The sequence below is a fragment of the Candoia aspera genome, chromosome 3, assembly GCF_035149785.1.
Source record: "Candoia aspera isolate rCanAsp1 chromosome 3, rCanAsp1.hap2, whole genome shotgun sequence".
Classification (NCBI taxonomy): domain Eukaryota; kingdom Metazoa; phylum Chordata; class Lepidosauria; order Squamata; family Boidae; genus Candoia; species Candoia aspera.
The window spans coordinates 70,885,019-70,906,206 of NC_086155.1; the positions used below are offsets into that span (position 1 = coordinate 70,885,019).

A 21,188-nucleotide genomic window follows, 5' to 3' on the forward strand; every position below is an offset into this window, starting at 1 on the left:
GGCATACAGTTGCTATCACGCTGTTACTGCCCTATCACTTGATCTCCCTGAGGTATTCATTCCATTGATTTCTGTAAGGGGAAAGGCATGCTGTTGGGAAAGGCAATGATGCAAGAAATGGTGCTCATCTGTGGCTATGGTTAAAAGGCTGGGTTAAGAGCAATTAAGGTAGCAGCTAAATCAGAGACAGATATAAATTCAGGGCACAGCTACGTTAATATCAGTGTTCCCCGAAATGCAAATCCATTAAACAATTGAGAACTCCTAAGTATTCTGTTGTGACCTAAATTATGGCGCCATGTTTATTATTAACATTTTAATTAGCTTTCCAGTAAGAAGGAGAAAAAATCAGTCCCTGAAAGCAGCTTTTATAGATCCAGTCTGGATCTGCTAATTAGCCCTTCTCTTTCTTTACCCCAAGAAAGTTTATGGTGGGATACCTGTTTTGGACTGGGCCCTTTAAATCTCTGAAATTAGCTCCTAATTGGTTTTCACTGCCCGCAGAGTGCCTTCGGCAGAGCCATTATTACTGCAAGACAGTTATCTGAAGGGAAGCCTTCCAGTAAAGGAGACTGGCTGTCACGTGGTCCTGTTGCCATGGTGTCCTCTTGACCAGATGAATAGGAACCTTAACAAGGGGAAAGGGACAGGCCTGGGGGAGAAGAAATCTTCATGTTATAAAATAACTCTGGCTGCTAATTAGGAAAAGGAGCATTTGTGCACCCACATTTATTCATAGGAATTTCCTTACACTTAAAGGGGAGAGGGAAGGAAAGTAGCCTTGGGTACGTTTTCATTGGCAATCATTATTTCATCTTGAATTATTTCCATTTAGTGGTAACGCTTCTTTCTTCAAATGAGCTGGTTCTGTTGACTCTTGGCACATATGTGAAACACGAAAATACTTCCCCACACCTTGTAAAAAATCAGGAATCTCAATAAGTTGCATTGTTTAGACTGCAGTCCTTAACAGACCTACCAGAAGAAACGTCTTACTGAATGTTGGGAGGCTTACTTCTCTGTAGACATGCACAGGAATGGAGTGTTAGCAAAGATAATACGAAAATAATCTTGGATTGTGAGCTGCATGAATAATTTATGGTCCAGGAATGAACACAATGGTATTGCTCAAACATTGCTAATATCTTGAGATGCAGTCTATAATTTCAAGATACTAACAAAAGAAAACATGATGTAATAGAGAATGAGGTAGATTTGGGCAAAACATTGGCTGTAAAAACCTATGCAGTGTGGATGGAGAGAGAGATAATGCAATCATAAAAGCCCTGACTGTGAGAGGAGGACTGACTGCTCACTTTCTTTTGTGTTGTTCTAAATATACACAGGGATTCCTCCATTTTATCTTTGGAAAAGATGGGTCTGTTGCTAAAGACAGCAATATCTGAAAAGCAATCACAATTGCTTTTTTCCTCTCAGTTCAGCTATAGAATTCTTTCTGGAAGGGGATACCCCTCCAGCCCGCAAAACATCGAAGTGTTTTAAGATAGCTTGCTGCAAACATTTGGATTAGCTGTTCTCCTTCCTTCATGCAGCTGGTCATAACCTTTGTGTGTGTGTGCAATCTCCAACACCACAGTCTTCGTGCAAAGCTGGAATACAATGCTTGCTGTTGTCGTGGAGTCGCAAGTAGCCATGATTGCTGGAATTTTAGACTTTCACTGACAAAGGCTCCAGGCTGTTCTTGTTATTGAGGAATTCCTCCCTCTGATCTGCAGATTCTGCATAGGAGATCTCTTGCTTTGCTTGCAAAATCTTCCAAAAATGCCTGAGGCAAACTATTTGTTATCTGTATCTTGGGGATACATCAAGGTGGGTTTAAATAATAAAAAGGAAATAATCCAGTTGTTCTATATATGTCAGATTAAGTATAGATTGTGCTACTATATACGATAAACAAAAAAAAACAGGTTTATCACTATACAGTAATAAACTCATAGACCAGATTAAAAACAAATAACTTTAAAATATTAATAGGATGGCATGCAAACTGACAGCATTGTTTTATGTTGAATAGAAATATATTTAAACTGCACACAACATGATATTTCATTAATGTTGTTCCTGCCAGAAATATTTGCATGTTGAAATTGCCTTTATATTTTCAGTAGAAAAATGACAGACATTACATGACAGGTCTTTAAAGGACTCCTATAAAGTATGAATTCAAAAACTTCCCTAAAATCTAAATAGTTTTCCAGAATTATGTAAAGTGTAACTACCTTTTTTAAAAAATTGAGTTTTTTTTTAACCTTAAACTGAATGGTTGCATGTCATCTAGAAAACATTTCTTATATGTGTCTAATGTATTTCTGAATGTGTTGTTTAGTGGTATGGTATATATTCTAATTAATTTAGATTTTAATGCATTGTTTATCCATCAGTAAGATAAGCAGACTGTCTTACCTTGAATTTTTATGTTCTAATTACCAACAGTTCAAGAGAATGTTAAACCGGGAGCTGACACACCTTTCAGAAATGAGCCGATCGGGGAACCAAGTCTCTGAATATATTTCGAATACTTTCCTTGGTATGTTAGTTAGCATTGGAACTGTCTGCTTGTAAAAACCCTCTGAGCAAACTCTGTCACTCAAACATAACCTCAAAATTTCAGTATATTTAAGGAAACAATCTCCAGGGTAGTGAAGGACTTCTTTTCAGAGGAGGAGATTGCGGAAACCCTCATGCATACGGGAAGTTATCTAGGAAACTATAAAATCAACAGGGCAAAATGTCATGAGACCAGTTCTTTGATAACCTTTCCCCATCTGAGTGCTCTCCAGTTGAGTGTAATTCAACTCTCCACCTTTCAGAATTCTCAGCCATGGTCATGGGAGCTAAGAGATGCTAGGAGTTGAAGTCCTCCTCTCTGGAGAGCACACAACTAGGGGAAGGTTGTTCGATGTCAGTATTACAGATGTGCATACCATAACCAAGATGGAACTAAGCTTGGGCAGTAACATGGAGAAATGTCAATTAAGTATAATGTAACAATTGTGCAGACAAATATTTAATTAATTTTATTTGTTTGTTAAATTTATACAGCTGCCCATCTCACTTCCATGACTCTGGGCAGCTTACGATGTTAATAATATTAATAACAATATTATTGTTAATTAATAGCAATAATATTTGCAAGTAGAGGAACACTCAGGAAGACTGTTACTTAGCAACCATTAATGCTTTCCAGGATTCTGGAAGGGGTAAAGAAGAGGGAAGTGCTTGCTTGGCAACAGACTCAGTGTTTTCTCAGAAGTTTTACTTTAACTTAGAGGTGATAATCATGGATTGTTTTGGGCTAGTCATGCTCTCTTAGCCCAGCCTACCTCACATGTTGTTATAGGGAAAAATTGGTGGAGGGAGCAGTCAACGTGCTGCTGAGCTCCTGAATAAAAGACGGGATATAAATTTTAAAAATAAATAACGAAGGATTCTTATAATGCATTCTTCATTCTGTGTCTGACGATTTTCAAAACAATTCTGAAATTCTGTATCTGTCCATTTTCTAAAGCTTGCAGACGCAGTATAGTCTACTGGGATCTAACCCAATGTGCTTAATAAAATTTAGAAATTCATTTTTATCCTTTTATTTATACAGACAAGCAGAATGATGTGGAGATTCCTTCTCCTACACAGAAAGACAGAGAGAAAAAGAAGAAACAGCAGCTTATGACACAGATCAGTGGTGTGAAAAAGTTAATGCACAGTTCAAGCTTGAATAACACTAGTATTTCAAGATTTGGTGTGAAAACAGAAAAGGAAGACCATCTAGCTAAGGTCTGTGACTTATAATATTTGTATTTATTTTTTAATGTAATATTTAAATACATATACCCATGTAGACTAGACACGTTACCATAGTGTTTCATACTCAACAGATACTTTTTACTTTTCCATCTGTTTTAAGGAGACTGTTTTGCAAGACAGAAATGGTAATAGTAACTTCCTCCAAGGAGTATGTTGCTAATTACTGAAAATAAAACTGATGAAATAACTTAGCTGAAGGGAATAGTTCAATCTGCCCCCGCCCCCCCGCCACCGATCTTGGCAATTTTCTACTATGGTATAGTGGAAAAAAAAACTTACTCAAAGATTTAGATGCAGCTTTGGAAAATAACAGTGCAAGTGCTCAGGACAAATACGTTCTTAAGAAGAAAGTTTCTAATCCTGGAGTGTTAGAAACTATTGATAAGAGAGAAAAAATCACACTGATAAAATTATCTGGAAAACATGTCTTCAAACTAATTTCTGAACTATCCCAGCTCTGAAACTGGTATAGAACAATTCCCAAACACTTTCAATGGGAGGGATAAATTCAAATGGGAAATAGGGAATGTCACTCTTTCAGAAACTAGATGGCATGATAAATTATTTCTCCTTTCATATGCCTTATTTTTGGGATAACTGTATTAGTTAGAATTCATATCCTTAACATTTAAGGAAAAAGTGATTTGCTCTCTCTAGACAAATGCAATTATAACCTACATATGGCTCCATCCTCCTTATGGTGGCATTATGCATTCATTAATTTATTGCTCTTTGATTTTTTTTTCTTGTAGGAGCTAGAGGATCTGAATAAATGGGGCTTGAACATATTTAATGTTGCAAGATACTCACACAGTAGACCTCTCACTTGCATTATGTATGCAATTTTTCAGGTTGGTAATTGTGATATTATTATTATCATTATCATCTTCCAATTGTTGTATCTTTAAAAAAGTGCACTAACTTCATCTTTTCTTGGTAATGAAGGCCTTGGGTTTTCATCACACTCTGACCGCTTGTAATTTCTATCACTCTGAACAGGAACGAGATCTATTGAAGACATTCAAAATCTCATCAGACACCTTTATAGCTTACATGATGACTTTGGAAGACCACTACCACATTGATGTAGCTTACCACAATAGCCTCCATGCAGCTGATGTAGCACAGTCTACTCATGTTCTTCTGTCCACACCAGCTTTGGATGTGAGTTGCTTCCTCTCCTCCAGACAAGTAATATTTCCTAATGACTTAGCTGCAGTTGCTAATTTCTTGTTTCAGCATGCCCTAATTAATAGTCTGAATGTAAAAGTAAGTAAAATTATATGCATCATTCATTTGCTTTGATGATACCTCTGGTACAGCACAGCTATTTCTACAAGTTCTTTCACATTAGGCAATGGCATCAATTAACTGATTTCTAAATATAAAGAAAAGTCATATAAAGAAAATAGATGGGGTTATAAAATTTCACAGTGTAGACTGCTATCTTGACATTGATGTAAATCCATGGATTGCTTGAACCGAATATTATACATAATCCCATAATATTTTAGAAAATTACAAAACATATGAGAAGAAGTCCTGTAGACATCCATCTTTCCAATCTCCTGCTGTATCCCATTTAATGTTTTCTTCGTTAATTCTCAGCAATCACACCCTTCTGCATGCTCAACTCCTTCCCAAATATATGGATTCTTATACTTTATAATACATCTTCATGTCATCTCATTAACACAAAAGCCAGGTTTTGCACCAATTAAGATTTATTGTTTAGTTCAGATTTATTTATTTCAGGTTTATTGCTAACAATATGAATGTGGGTTTTGATTTTTGAGATAGAATCATCTCAGTAAGCTCCTATGCAATATTCTGCATTGTGTGATATCTTTAAAAAATTACTTTAATATGAGATGCAAAACTTACATTTTTACATTTTTTTAACTTTACTCTTTTGCAGGGGATGTGTTGGAACTACAACATCCCCGCAAAAATCATATCAAAAACAGATAAATTGTCTGAATGAATTGGAAGTAGCTGATAATCTTAAGGAAGATTTCAGTTCTTCTTTATCTATGTGCAGTTTTAATTGGACAAAAACTTTTCTGTGGAGATTGTTGATAAGTTAGCAAATACTTGATGAGCTACGTAATGTTTATGACTGAGGTCCCTTTGTTGGTCTTTTCTGTTCTAGGCTGTATTCACTGATTTGGAAATTTTGGCAGCAATTTTTGCAGCAGCAATTCATGATGTGGATCACCCTGGTGTCTCCAATCAGTTCCTTATTAATACAAGTGAGTCCTGTAGTTCATTTAATGTGCATGCACATGCACACACAAAAATAGCTATAATGAATTCTCATGAAATCCATTTAAATGATTATAGTTCACATGGTCTTATACAGTATATCTTATTACAGGATTGCTGTCTTATTAAGAATAGACAAGGTGGTGTAACAAAATCTAAAATACTCATAAAAAGTGAAGTTGAGAATGACAGGGTTGACTTACCAATGCAGGCCACATCTGCACACTATAAAGGGTTTCCCCGGTTTCCATGCTACTTGCTGGTAATACACAGAGGCAGCACAACTAGCAAAGTACGTAATCAGTAAAATTGTATAAATTTACACACAGGGAGTTTATCTGAAATGAGTTGAGAGTATCCTGATGGATTAATAAACAAAGTCTTATAGTTCAAAGGCTTCTAAATACCGGTTGCTGGAAAACTAGCAATAAGGGAGGGCTGATTTTGAATTTCCCTTATGATGCTGGGTGCAGTTTGAACCCAGATTTTTAGACTACATAGTCCTTTGATCTGATCTTTCAACTATATTATTATTTTAAAATAATCTTAATGAAATTAATTAGAGAACCAAAATGAAATTTAAAAGATGCATCCAGTTAGCTGGAATGCAACATGAAAAGAACATTAATTATTTGCAAGGTTATTTTACAAGGTTATTTATTAGTTGTTGAAAAACTAGATATGTAGTCAAATCTTACCAAACAGGTGATAATTATCTTTTGCAGTGAGAAATTACCTCAAAATGATTAATGAATTCTAATTCTGAAGCTTTTTATTTCAGCTACCATTTGGATTCTTTTTAAGGTTGTTAGTCTCATTGGTTTATTTACATTCTCTTTTAAAAATGTATTATTTCAAGCATAATGAAGAATACCTTAGCTATAAAAGCCATGGCTTAGATATAAAATCATGCCTGGTACTTAATGGAGTTATTTTACTTTCATCACTACTTCCTTTTTCAGATTCTGAACTTGCTTTAATGTACAATGATGAGTCCGTCTTGGAAAACCACCATCTTGCTGTAGGTTTTAAGCTTCTACAAGAGGAGCATTGTGACATCTTCCACAACCTGACCAAGAAACAACGTCAAACTCTCAGGAAAATGGTGATAGACATGGTAGGAATGTGATTCTGTTTAACATTCTATCTGTTCCTTAAAACAAAAAATGATATTTTGCTCCCTAAAACAAAAAAATAAAAAATCTTTCTCCTATCATGTAGGTCTTGGCAACAGATATGTCCAAGCACATGTCACTTCTGGCAGATTTAAAGACTATGGTAGAAACTAAAAAAGTTACGAGTTCTGGAGTCCTCCTCCTAGATAACTACACAGATAGAATACAGGTCTGTATGGCAAATTATCTTGCTGTGATACCTCTCTCTCTCTCACTTAATGTATATGCTCAGTAGAGTGACATCCTTAGGGTTAAGGCAAAAAAAGCAGATAAATCACTAAGTACTTGGTTAATTGTGGATAAAGTGTACCCTTTGGGGTTCCCTTGCAAGACATTTTTGCTCTGGTGCAGGGAACTAGCCTTTCCACTGCACATTTGTGTTTTTTTCAATATTGCAAGGAAGACCACCTGCAACTTTTAGCATAGTAATGAATGATGCAGTGCTTGAATAAGGAAAAAAGATAGAAAAAAGATAGTTGGGAGTTTTAGAGGGAGTCATCTGGATGCCACTAAAGCTCTGCCAATGTAAATTTCTGCCTATGCTGCAATTATTGTTAGGGACAGGACTGTGCTGATAAGCCCTTTTTTGTATGTAAACAATATAATTGCATAAATTACTCCCCAGGGTAGGAATTTGATAGCCCATGGTGTCTTGAAATCTTCTTTTCTCCAAACTATTTGGAAAAGACAAGATCCTACAGCATAAGGAATGCAAGAAGTTTAGTGTTCCTTTGGATTAATAGTGTGGTAAATATTGTGCAATTCACACATTTGTTCCTTACATGTTGATAGGATTAAGGATTTAGCCTTGTCATGGGGAACTGTCAATACAGGATATTTTACTTAAGAAAAGGGAATCCAGCTGAATGTTTTCTCTGCTTATTTCCCTATTTAATGGTGACAGACACAGGAACATTTACCTCATTACAGTATTTTCCTGTACTGAAATCTTTCTATATTTTTATTTATTAAATTTATTTATTTATTTAATTTATCTGCCGCCCATCTTGCACACGATGACTCTGGGCGGCTTATCTATCTTATTTTAGAATAAGATGCATACTGAAATTTCACTTCAGGAAAAATTTTTAAAAGGATGTTTAAAATCCTCAAATAGGAAACAAAGCAGATAAAATATTGGAACAGGCTTCTTCTCTCTGTGAATCCCTTTTATTCCATAGTTATGCAGATTTTAATCCTTTGCAACAGAATATAGTTGCCAGAACAGGAGAAACTAACTAGGTGGCAATATTTAGTGCAGAAGATACTTGTGGCTCTCCTGTTTAATGGTGACCCGACTGATACAGATTTCCAATTTCTAACATGGCAATAATTAAAAGCAAATCCCTTTCGTATGACAAGAGTTAATTTCTTTTACCTATAAAAAATTCCTATCTTATGTTCACTTTCTACAAAGAAAGAATTAAACTGAAGAATTTTGCACCAGCCTGGAATGACAATCTGTACTTAGATCAGACCCAAATATCTTTAAATTAGATCTCTTCATTAATGTGGCAAGATGTCTGTTGGGCCCTTTTGACATTAATTAGTTAATTTGACAGTAATTTTGCTCTTCCACAGTAATTTGGCTCTTTAAATGCTGCTGTCCGGAAAACCCTACCAGTTTAAGGAAGGGATGACTACAATTTCAACCCCTATTATGCCTTAGCACTGAAGTAGAACAATAGTTCTGTCCATCCCAGAAACCCCAGAAGTAGAGGCAAGAGAGAGGAAGGGAGAGAAATGCCTCCTTTGCTACTAGTGGCTAACACTCCTTGGGAACAGAATACTGGCACTAAAAGAGCTCTTTTCTACTGCTTCTCTGCTCCTATGGCATGATTCCTTGATGGAATTGGAGAACTGATGGCAAGCAAAGCACCAAAGCTGTGGTGGGCAGTTGTACTTGGAGGTGCTGCTTCCTCATGCATATACAGTACTTGCCACCAGCTGGTTGTCCAGATGGAATGGCTTTTTGGCTCTGACTTTCCCACGCCAAAAGGCAAACAACCATGAAAATCAGTAGCCTGCCATAGCCTCATGTGGCCAATAGGAGCAGAGCAGGCTCCCACCCTAAAGTTACCTCAAAACAGTTTGCCACTGACTGACCATTTGGCGGAGTTTTTGCGGGCAATTTTTTCTTTAAAATTCACTTTTGAAGCAAAGGCAGAAAGGTGGAAGCTGTCTTCAGAGTAGATCTGGAGTGAAGACATGTCTTTATGTCCTTGTCAAAGGGCTAGTAGTAGTAGTATCTTCACACCGTAGCAAGCAGGGGATGAGCCCTAAGAATTACTTCAGATAATCTTCCAGTTTAAAAAAGACTTGCCGTGACAAGAGAAACATGTCTAGGCAGATACTTCGTATAGAGTCCTGTGGACAGTCAGACACCATTTTGCCTATCCCTAACTTCCTTGAATCGGGACCATGCATTCTTCATCAAAATCACAAGGGCTGCTTATAACTATTTTTCCCTTCACTGACTATATTTTATCTTCACATAAGGCTGAGAAATACTGACCAGCCCATAAGCACTGACTGAGGTGAGATGGAATGTAACCCTAAACTACCTAGTCATAATCCTAATCGTTTGTTGCTACATTAGTCTGGCTTTCTGTAAGGGGTGCCAGTGCCCATGAGACCTTTACACCTTCTGTTTACCTCTAGTTACTTGTTCTCCTATGTGCACTTGTACAACAAGACATGGGAAGAGTAAAACAATATCCCAAACAGCTTTCTGTTTCTAAAGAAAATGGTAGATATCTTAAATTGGCTTGAGGTTATACTTGCATAATTCAGGTGACTAATTGTACAATTTGTAACAATGTATTCTGCATATCCACAGATGGCCTCCCATCAAATAATTTGATATATCTCTTGATAAAAAAATGTACCTTAGTTATCTTTCATAAACTTTTCTAAAATAACACTCTTTTTTGATCAAAACGTTGTTTCATTAACGTGAAACTGCTTTCAAAGTACCAATAAGTACAGAACAAAATGTTGCCCTATTTTACATGATCACACAAGTCTTCAAATTATAATTTTTGCATTGCAGGTTCTCCGAAATATGGTCCACTGTGCTGATTTAAGTAATCCTACAAAATCCCTTGAGCTCTATCGGCAGTGGACAGACAGAATCATGGAGGAGTTTTTCCAGCAAGGAGACAAAGAACGGGAAAGGGGAATGGAAATCAGCCCAATGTGTGACAAGCACACAGCTTCTGTGGAGAAGTCTCAGGTATTTGCTCTTTTTGACCTGTCACAGTATTCCAATTTACATTTAATAATGTTGATCTGTTACTAGTATGTTTTAAAGAAAGGCAGCCTTAAAAAATGTCATGGTAAATTCCCCAAAGTTTTCTATCTTTAGTGTATAAAACATTTTATACCTGCATATACAGTATATACATATATATACATATATATATATGTATATGTATATACAGTATGTATATATGTATGCTGTATGTATATATGTGTGTATATATATATATATACACATACACACACACACATAATCCCACTTCCAAATTCCACTGAATGATAGAGGATGCTACAGACATTTTCCACTACCAGCACAAAGACATTTTGTCAATAGAAGGTGATCTGTCCACCATGAATCCCCATTATGCTTCTGGAAAACTCTGAAAGGCTACCTGCAGCAGCATTCCTACTGACAGAGCATTTTGGTGACGGTGCTGCTTCAGAGAAGCTGGATCCAGTGTGGCCAAGGTTAGGCACCAAACGTATGCCAGTTTCTGGCCGGCACTGTTATTTCCTCTCTTCTAGTATATTCAGCAAGTAGTCAGAGATTTCAAGAATGGAAGGAGTGGCTCTTCTTACTTCGGCCACTTGCATTTTGCCAGAGTCAGGATGCAGTAGCTTTTCTCTGTTGGCTGATATGACAAGGTTTTCTGCTCTCACTCTCTTTTCATTTTGCAAGGAAATAATCAATTCTAACTGTGAGCACTTCAGAGCCATTTTCATGCTGTGGTTAAAGTGTTGGGTTTTAGACTGCGAAGGCTACCTTTGTTTGAACCACTGGGAGACCTTTCACCAGTCTCTCATCTTCCCTCTATCTAATTTAACACAGAGGATAACATGAAGGGACTAGGTCTGCTGAATTCTCTTCATTCTTCTCAGGAGGAAATTAGTCAACATTATCATACATAAAGAAACTGTATCATTAACCAATATCTTCTATAATTCACTTTACTTACTTTTTGGATCTGAGCCAATACTGCTGTAAAAATTAACACTCAACTTAGATCTGGAGGTTTTTCTTAACGGATGTGGAGAGCAAAAGATCTCTACCTTCTGATAACCAAGCAAAGTGATTTAACTAAAAAGTCTCCACTGAGTACAGGCTACAGGAAACTTTTGTCACTTCTTGGCTTTAGGTACCTCGGTGGTTACAATAGAATTGTACTGGCTTGTTCAACATCCTGTTGTGTCTGAAGGAGGCAAATGTGATTTCCAAACCAAACATCCTAGCACAGAGATGGATTCCTTTGAGAATTATTTTCCTGTTCCGCTGAATTGCCATCCAGCGGCTTTTGGAGTTGAGCAAGGAAATCCAGTCAGACAAGAAACTTTTCCATAGATTTTATTGTCCATTCACTTTTCTCCATCCAGTTCCTCCTGCTTGTCAACTAACTAACAAGTAATTTAATCCTGAACTTTATTACTTATTCAATAATATCAGGAACAGTCATTATTTCCCCTTAATATCATACATTTCTCCATTTAAAAACACTATGTTTTTCAAGTATGTTAACTATTATAAATTCCACAAAATAGTAAAAACATCAAATTTCTAAAAAAAATCCCAGAAAAAATCAGTTTCTCTAACACTAACACGAAAAATCACACAAATTCCAAAGTTTCAGTTAAGAAAGATTTTCATCAGAATGTCATAGCATACCAGCATTTTTATCTACATTTTTTGCTTAAGTGATACTTACGGAGTCATATTTCTCTTGTTTTTTAAACAGATACAATCAGTTTAGTGACATAGCAATTTTCATTAGAGTGCACTGATACGGTAACCACATCCAATAAGCATTTCTTTTGTAGTTAACACTCTTTGTCTATACGTTGTACCAAATAATTTAAATGTTAATAGATCCTTTCATAATACATTGCTTAATATAAAGTGCTCTTAACAAGTTTCTCCCTGAGTCCTGATATCTTAAATAACAGTTACTAACTAGTTTTAAATTTGGAACAGAAACTTAAGAACTCCTCTGTGTTCTTCCTCCTCGGAGGAGGAAGGCATCCAGGCTCACTTCAGCCCAAGCAGGCAACAGATGCCATGATTTCCATTACATCTGAACTATTCTAATAATTAAAAATAGCTCCCACTGACAGTACCTTGTAGTTTCTTCATATGCAAATACTATTATACAGACGTTTGTTATATAATTGTCATAAATTATATAGCAACAGCATGACATGATTAAGAAAGTACTGTAAAATGAAACTTACTGAGCAGATATTTGCTGCCACGGTAGCAGCAGCTTTTTATTTATGAATTTTGCTACAAAAGTTTCTTTAGGGTGAAGCTAATTATTTGGGCCTTGTCTAACCTGATAATAGGATAGAAAGAGCCTTGATCTTGGCCTACGCTGAGATTTAGACAATGGGTGGAAAATCAGTATTAGTTCCCCTGGATGTTTGATTCCAATGTTAGAGTATTGTTTTATGATTGTATTGGATTGAATGCTGCACGCTCAGAGCTGCATTGGTGGGGGACTCCTGGAAATGCAAGTGCTCTGAATACTGATCTGGAAAGCCTAGTGGCAGTAGGAGTCAATCAGGAATGCTTTCATTTTGCTTTGGCTGGTGTAATATCTGCATCCCTTCCTGAGGAAAACAAATCTGGCCATTATGATCCATGCCCAATAAATTTCCCCAAATGCACAGGACAGATTCCTTTTAATATCAGTGTTCTGGTTTTGGCAATTCCCCTCTAGACAGGCTAGATTAGTCGCTCTTTACATATATCATAGCAGTAGAGATTATATTATTCCATCTAATTTTTAATATCCACTCTGTTTTATCCTTAAAGAAAGCAATGAGTGGTTTGATATATTAGTGTTTTATTCATGCTGCAATTTACCTAATTTCTAGTTGCTTTGAATGTAAACCTGAGAGAGAATTCATAAATATAGAGTAAATAATGTTTCTTTATAAACTGAGAGTTGTAGTAACTACTATTACTACTTCCGTTACAGGTGGGATTCATTGATTATATTGTTCATCCACTTTGGGAGACCTGGGCAGACCTAGTGCAGCCTGATGCCCAAGATATTTTGGATACCCTGGAAGACAATCGTAATTGGTATCAAAGTATGATCCCTCAGAGCCCCTCCCCTCCCCTCGAAGAACGCAGCCAAGACTGTCAGGGCCTGATGGAGAAGTTCCAGTTCGACCTTACTCTTGAAGAGGAAGATTCTGATGGGCCTGAGAAAGAGAGTGACAGTATCCATTATTATGGCAGTACCAAGACACTTTGTGTGATTGATCCAGGAAAAAGAGAGTCCCAACAGGACTCCAATATAGAAATTGTGACAAAAGATGCATCGCCTATTGATACTTAACATACTGTATCCATATTGGTGATTTTATTCATGCACATGCAGGTTGTCTGATGTACTAGCCTGAAAGTCTGGGTCTTAGGCCAGCACCTGTTATTGGCGAGAAGACTTTCCAACTACTTGAGATTGGAGTCAGGGTTAAAGAGTGTGTAATGACTGCTCAGGAATTAACAGGTGATATCTATTGCAGCTTAAGTTTTGTCAGCCAAAAACAAAATCACCCTGGTGATACGGAGGCAGTGTGAGCTGTTACTGAACAAGCCCGATAGTGAATGACACACAATCATAATATTTTCTATTCTTAATAGATTCTGACATCTAGATAGGTCCGACAGCTCAAACTACAGTTTCCTGATTTTGCATTTAAATATGTGCACCTGTCTGCAGACCTGTGTGCCTTTTTTATAAATACTTCCACATCTTTTCGAGACACCTACTAAATACGCAACAAACTTGTTTGATATTGATATATATTTTATATTATTATTAATCCTGTTTAATGAAAGAAGTCTTCCTCTCTATGGGCAATACTTGTTATTTTACTGCAGTTTAATCGGTTTGACTCACTAAATAAAGCAGGGTGCCCTCTTCCTTGCATTACTGCACCACTGGTCACTTTATTAGTCCCACAAAACCAAGGTTTCTCCTGTGTTGCTTGCCACAAAAACTCAGCTGTTTTTGATTTTGTTGTACATGGGACAAAGCATAGCTTTGTGTTGTCATTGGGCAATGCAGCACGTATAAAAACCAACATATTGTAATATGATGGACAATCTCCCCTTTAAAAAACAAAACAAAACTCAGTGGAATTTGTGTGCTTGGTCCTCCTGTGCTTTTCCCCCATATTCTTCATGTTCACTAGGCTGAGTCTCCTTTTCTTCTCCTCAATTTGCCTTGAGCTAATACATGTCCAGTACTGTTTATAACAGTGTATTTATTACCTAATGTATATAATGTAATGTTTTGTAAGTATTAATTTATATAAATTAACATTGCCAGTCAGCGGTGATGTTATTTATGTAGAAGACTCTAAATGAGAGTTGCCTTTCTTGTAATTTTTTGTAATGCATTAAAATGGAAAGAACCTGAGCACAGTGAAAGAGACATATGGAACCCAGAGAGGGCATTCAGACATTGGCTCCCAGGGATTTCATTTTCATTTGGATTCTGGAAATCAGGATTTGGTAACTGGTGAAGATTTAGGATGGTTTGTTCAGCCAAAATGAAACTACTGAAATGTTGAAAAGGACATGCCCAGTAAATGCCACAAAACCTCCTGTCATTTTCCAATTTTTAAACCAGCCAATGTGAATTTCTATGACAAAATGTGAACTGATACTATAATTGTGCTGTGAAACTTCTTCCAACAAAGCTTGTGAGGCATGTATACAGTGCCAATTTCAATTTGTAAAGCTACGTTTCAAGCTTTCAGTCCAACTTGTGACTAACTAGTTGATGAAAATAGCACAGCTGTGCATGATACATGGGTTTGTATGTCTGTTGAACACTGTGTTGTTCCAGGTGGTTATTTTATTGTTTGAAAGTTTCACACAATGTATGTTGTTATAGTATTATATATTGTGTTGAGATGCATTCTTAAGAGATTTTTATATGAAGTGAATAAATGAAAGCATGACTTAAGCTGGGCTTTCCTGGATGGTCTTTCAGTTAGACACACATACACAGCACTTCCTTCCTTCAGCCTACCTTGGTTTTTATATGCTTACTCAATATAACATGAATACATTTACTTGAAACCAAAGGCACCTACATTCTGTAATATTGATATTAAAATATTAATAAGTAGATTTAAATTAAAAGACAAGACTGAGAAAGATAACTTCATGCAAATTTTTAAAAATTATTCCAGCTTCAGAATTCAAGTAAATATCTCCATTAATCTATAATTGCTTCATAAAATATTATATTACACTCTCTATATCTCTTTGGAAGTAAGTCTCACTGAATTTGATGAGACATAATCTGAATTAAATTGTTGCAGGCCTTACATTTAACACTTGGTGAACCTGATGAAGCAGTCTAATTTGCAAGAGCTCCTGATCTCAAATAATTTATCCTTCAAGGTATTCAGGTACAAATACAGATTACGGGTAACCAAATCAGTTACAAAGAGCATGTGTTACATTTGCCTCAGTTTTAAAGTACATGTAATCAGTTCCTAAGAAAGGAACAGGCTGTTGTTTCAGTGTATTTTAAATTGTATATGTATAGCTTGTGAAGAATTGATTGCAAATTTTGGAATCTTAAGTCTTCAGCAGCCCCAATTATTGACCACTTTAGAGGTAGCTATTTTCTTATTTTATATAACATAGACTATCATATGCATGCCTCAATTTTAGAGATGGTCTCTTGTTTCTATGTCTGCCTTATTTAAGCATTTAAGTCTGTGTTTGCAAGCTAATAAGGATAGAAGACAAATGCAATTGTTGCAGTCAAGCTGGCAAACACTTATTTCATTTTTTAAACACATTTTGTAGCTTTTAATCATCTATTTCATTGATATTGTTCTGGACTGGAAAGCTGCAAATAATCCAAAATGCCATAACACAATTACAGGTCACTTCTTCACCCCGAATTGGTCGAATTCAATGAGTGCCTTACCCAAAATTATCCCTGGTTCTGCCACAACAAAAATCTCCTCAGCTTCAATCCACACAAAATGGAACTAAAATAAATTGCCAGCACATTTGGCATTTTTAAACACACATTGTATACATTTGTCTGGTCTTCTGAAAAATTAAAACTAATAATACTAAATCTGCGCAGTTGCTATAGGAGAAAGTCTTGGCTGCAAAGCCTCCCTTCTTCTGCACAGAAAAGCCCCCTTGTAAGCTGTGGAGGTGAAATGAATGCATAGGCAAGGTCAAGAAACAGGCATAGCAGGGACCCCAGCAATTCTCTTTCTTGCTGCAGGGCACCCCACTGTACTTCAAACATAGTATTGAGGGAAGCAGGGTTGCCTAAAGTTGAAACAGGTGCATGGACTTGTATAATAGCACATTGGCTGAAACTACTGTTTTTCCCTACGGGTTTGGGTTCTTTCCTTTTTAAGGATAAATATATATCAGTATGGTTCAGGGCCATCTCACAAAAACTACAACATCTCGGCTTGTCTAGTGAGGCATTCCTACTGATGGGCTATGAGCGTGCACTTAGCGAATTCAAGCAGGGAATCAAAGACCTGGAAGTCTAGCAGGGCCAGTCAGCTTTGCCTAAGAGCGTTTTTTTTGGGCAATCAAGCTTTTTCTTAGAAGCCAGCGAGATACCTAAATTATATAACTGTCTCCAAATTTCAGAGGGCACTAACTCTGGCAAGCTGTAATGTGCTTCCTATAGCAGTTTTGGAGGGCTGCTACCAAAAAGTCCTATATGAGTTGAGATTGTGCCCCTGTGGACAAGGGGCTTTTGAAACTATAGTACATGTCCTGCTATACTATATTTTCTATAAGGATTCCTGAACCCATTTAATAGCTCCTCATTTGATAAAATATCCAGGAAATTCTGATCTCTTTTAGGTTCAGTTGTTGCTATCTGATCAGAATGACTTAGTTTCCCTGATCGTAGCTAAATTTTGCTATATTGTCTGCAAATTAGGCAGACCTCAACAGCCCACTGACAATTCCATCAATTTGTAAATATATTATCATGTTTTATTTCATTTAACGTATTTTTAATGTATTTCAACGCATTTCAATGTACTTTTTTATTTGTAATTCTGGTCTGTGACCGTAATAATAAAGATTGAGATTGCTGCAGGGTAAAATAATAGAATCTTGAATCCAAGTTTCTCCCCACCCCATTTGATACCAAATAAAATCAAGGCAAGGTTATTTTGATTTTGTTTCTCACACTTTCTTCTTTCTCAGAACTAAGGGTTTTTCTTTTTAGTTTCCCTTTAATGGTTCACTCATTCCTTCCCCATTCCCAAAGCCAGGTCTACATCCCTTCAAATATACTGAACCACAAACTAATCAAGCACATTTTAGCTAACATGCTGTGTGAACCCAGTTTGTGGCTAGTGGATCATGCAATTTGAAGTAATGGAATATACTGAGATTAAGTGACCCTAGGTAAGTATATCTTCAAATGCTATTAATATAAATAGAACACAGTTGTGCAGTTACAGTAGCACAACTACTGTGTACAACAGACTTCTCCAATCTAGTATCTTCCAAAGGAGTTGGATTTCAACTCTCAGAATCCCCTTATCAATCATTGCCTGAGGGATTATGGGAATTGACCCAGCACATTTGGAAGGTATCAGATCAAATTAAAAGCAGAACAATCAGAGCAATGTTCTCACCTGGAACACCTTTGATCCATTTTTCTCCAGATTTTCCATTCTGATGGAAACACTGTTCTACTGATTCCTAATAGCATTACATTCTTCTCCTGGAGTCACAGCAATATTTGACTGTCATCCTATCGTCAGTAGGTGTTCCTAGCAGGCAAAAGCAGCCAGATAATGTTGAAGGACAGAACTGTATATACTTCATCACCCATCTTACTTTCTTGGCTGTCCTCAGGTGTCCTGTTGTGTAAGGTAGAAGGAATACTCAGTTATCAATGCAATTAGCATTCCTACTTGAGAGTAGGAGTGTGGTGGTATTCACTGAGACTAGCCAATGCCTTGATGATCCTGATAATATACGCCTGCAAGACAGTGTTGACTCCTGGTGACTCAGGCCTGCAACTAGGGTCTCTGTCACCTGAGGCAAACATGGATTCCGCACCCATTTTGGTGGCCCCCCAGCGGTCATTTTGGCACCTCCCCAGTGCGGCGCCCAGGGCACATGCCCGGCTTGCCCCCCCCCCCACAGTTGCAGCCCTGTGGTGACTGCCTGGACAAGTCCCTGCAGTTTTCTTGGCAAGGTTTTTTGGAAGTGGTTTGCCACTGCCTCCTTCCTAGGACTGAGAGACAGTGACTGGCCCAAGTTCACCCAGCTGGCTTTGTGCCTAAGGCGGGACTAGAACTCACAGTCCCCTGCTTTCTAGCCTGGTGCCTCAACCACTACACCAAGCTGGCTTTCTAGCATTTATACAGCACTTCTGAAAGTTTAAAACAGTTTAGCCTCTCTTTTTTTTTTATTCTTATTGTATAGATTCCTTCTTGGTCCTTGCCAGGTTATCTGCCTTACTGGGATTTCTTGTTTAAAAAGTTTATTTTAAATGCTAAACAGCGCCAGTTTTTAATATCTTTAAAAGATTAAAAGTGTATCTATAGCAGTGTTCCTCAACCTCAGCAAAAGATAAAGATCTGAAAGTTCTGATCTACAGGTAGTCCTCACTTAACAACCACAATTGAGACCAGAATTTCAGTTGCTAAGCGAAGTAGTCATTAAGCAAATCAGACCCAATTTTATGACCTTTTTTGCAGTGGTTGTTAAGCAAATCACCGCAGGCGTTAAGTGAACCATGTGGTTGTTAAGTGAATCATATGGTTCCCTATTGATTTTGCTTGCCAGAGCTGGCTAAAAGGTAAAGGTAAAGGTTTCCCTTGACATTAAGTCCAGTCGTGTCCGACTCTAGGGGGCAGTGCTCATCTCCATTTCAAAGCTGAAGAGCCGGCGTTTGTCCGTAGACACTTCCGTGGTCATGTGGCCGGCATGACTACACGGAACGCCATTACCTGCCCGCCGAAGCGGTACCTATTAATCTACTCACATTTGCATGTTTTCGAACTGCTAGGTTGGCAGGAGCTTGCCAGAGCTGGCTAGGAAAGTCAAAAATGGTGACCATGTGACCATGGGACAGTGCGACGGTCATAAATGCAAACCAAGCATCCAAATAATGATCACGGGATGCTGTGACAGTCAGTTTTTTCAGCACTGTCATAAGTCTGAACTGTCACTAAATGAATGGTCATTAAGTGAGGACTACCTGTATAGCCTGTAACTAGGTACTCTGGGAACAAATGAGTTTGTTTAAAAGACTACCTCCCCAACCCTTAAAAAATTTTTTGGATAATAGAAACTATCCTTGAGGGCAGGTTAAAAGAAAGAAAGGTAGAAGGCAGCGCCCTCTTCTGTTTGCCTTTTGGTAAATAAACTTTTACATTTTGCTAGTGTTACTATTGTTACTGCAGGGCATTTTGTGACTAGATAAGCCCCCAATAGCAGCTTTTTTTTTTAAAGTCCCCACAGCATGCTCTCAAAATCAGATACATGCTCCTGGTTTCATATAACACATTATGCCATAACCAACTATATTGTAGTCTACCAGGTCATGGAAACCAAGAAATTTGGATGGAGTGAAATCCCACAGATTATGGTGAGAATACAGACCCAGCAAAAAAAAAAAGATGGCTTTGCAGCATTTTTGTAACGAAGATCTATATATGCCCATGCTGCAGGTCAGAGACAGAAGCCTGAAATAAATTGTGGCCTCTAGTAATTTCATCTTTAAAAAAAGATTCACTGGGGATTTCCTGATTCATAGCCAAATCTCAAGGCCTATAATTCTATACCAGCATCTCTCAACCTCAGCAACTTTAAGATATCTGGACTTCAGCTCCCAGAATTCCCCATCCAACTTGCTGACTAGGGAATTCTGGAAGTTGAAGTCCACACATCTTAAAATTGCTGGGGCTGAGAAACACTGTTCTGTACTGTACCAATTTACCTGAAAGTAAGATTATTTCTTGGTGGAATTGTACAGGATTGTTGTTATGCACTGTTAGTCATTAAACTATACCAAATCCCAGTTCTTGCTCTGTATTTTATAACACTTACTGCTTAATCAATATGATTTTAAAACCAAGAGCATCTGTTGCTCTATATTCCTTTACTCCTTATAGAAAAGAGTGGTCAACGTGCATTCAGTCACAGGTTTCTAGCACCATCTGGTGGGAAAGGTTCTAATAAGTTTTTGCCCAGGCATATTTTTAATTTTATTATCTATGGGGATGTTTTCATAGTTAGAACATGAAGCATTTTATGGCAAAGCAATTAAAATATAAATTCAAGATTATTTATGTGATTGTTACAAAGCTAAGGTAGATTCCCACCCCATTCTGCCAACTACAGAAGCCAACCACACTGGCAGATGAACATTTCTTCGAAACAATAATGGGAGAACCACATTGCTACTAGCACCATGTCATTTGCAATATGAGGCCATAGTCACAATTCCTCTAATAATAGAGCCAATCTCATTTTAAAAAATACTAATATCAAGTATATTTTGTAGGTGAGAAGTACAAAGTGTCTCCATTTCAGAGAAATTTAGATGAAAAATCATTGTACCAATTTCAAATTGTATGCTCATTTCTTTGAAAACCTACCTGGGGCTTCTGAAAGGGAAGGTA

At 37.2% G+C, this 21,188-nt stretch overlaps 1 protein-coding gene across 3 annotated transcripts in view; it reads left to right on the top strand.

Annotated features, from left to right (window-relative positions):
* PDE4B (phosphodiesterase 4B) overlaps window positions 1-15,502 on the top strand; it is a 247,887-nt gene extending 232,385 nt beyond the window's left edge. For 2 of the 3 annotated variants that reach the window (XM_063298083.1, XM_063298081.1), the window contains 9 exons: window positions 2,455-2,548; window positions 3,617-3,795; window positions 4,578-4,676; window positions 4,825-4,989; window positions 5,978-6,077; window positions 7,053-7,207; window positions 7,312-7,434; window positions 10,318-10,500; window positions 13,499-15,502. In XM_063298083.1, the coding sequence (XP_063154153.1) occupies window positions 2,455-2,548; window positions 3,617-3,795; window positions 4,578-4,676; window positions 4,825-4,989; window positions 5,978-6,077; window positions 7,053-7,207; window positions 7,312-7,434; window positions 10,318-10,500; window positions 13,499-13,864 (1,464 nt within the window). In that variant the 3' untranslated portion in view covers window positions 13,865-15,502. Of the gene's footprint in view, window positions 1-1,518; window positions 1,831-2,454; window positions 2,549-3,616; window positions 3,796-4,577; window positions 4,677-4,824; window positions 4,990-5,977; window positions 6,078-7,052; window positions 7,208-7,311; window positions 7,435-10,317; window positions 10,501-13,498 lie in introns of those variants that run through there. The other variant, XM_063298082.1, reaches the window with a different exon arrangement.
* The last annotated feature ends 5,686 nt before the right edge of the window (window positions 15,503-21,188 follow it).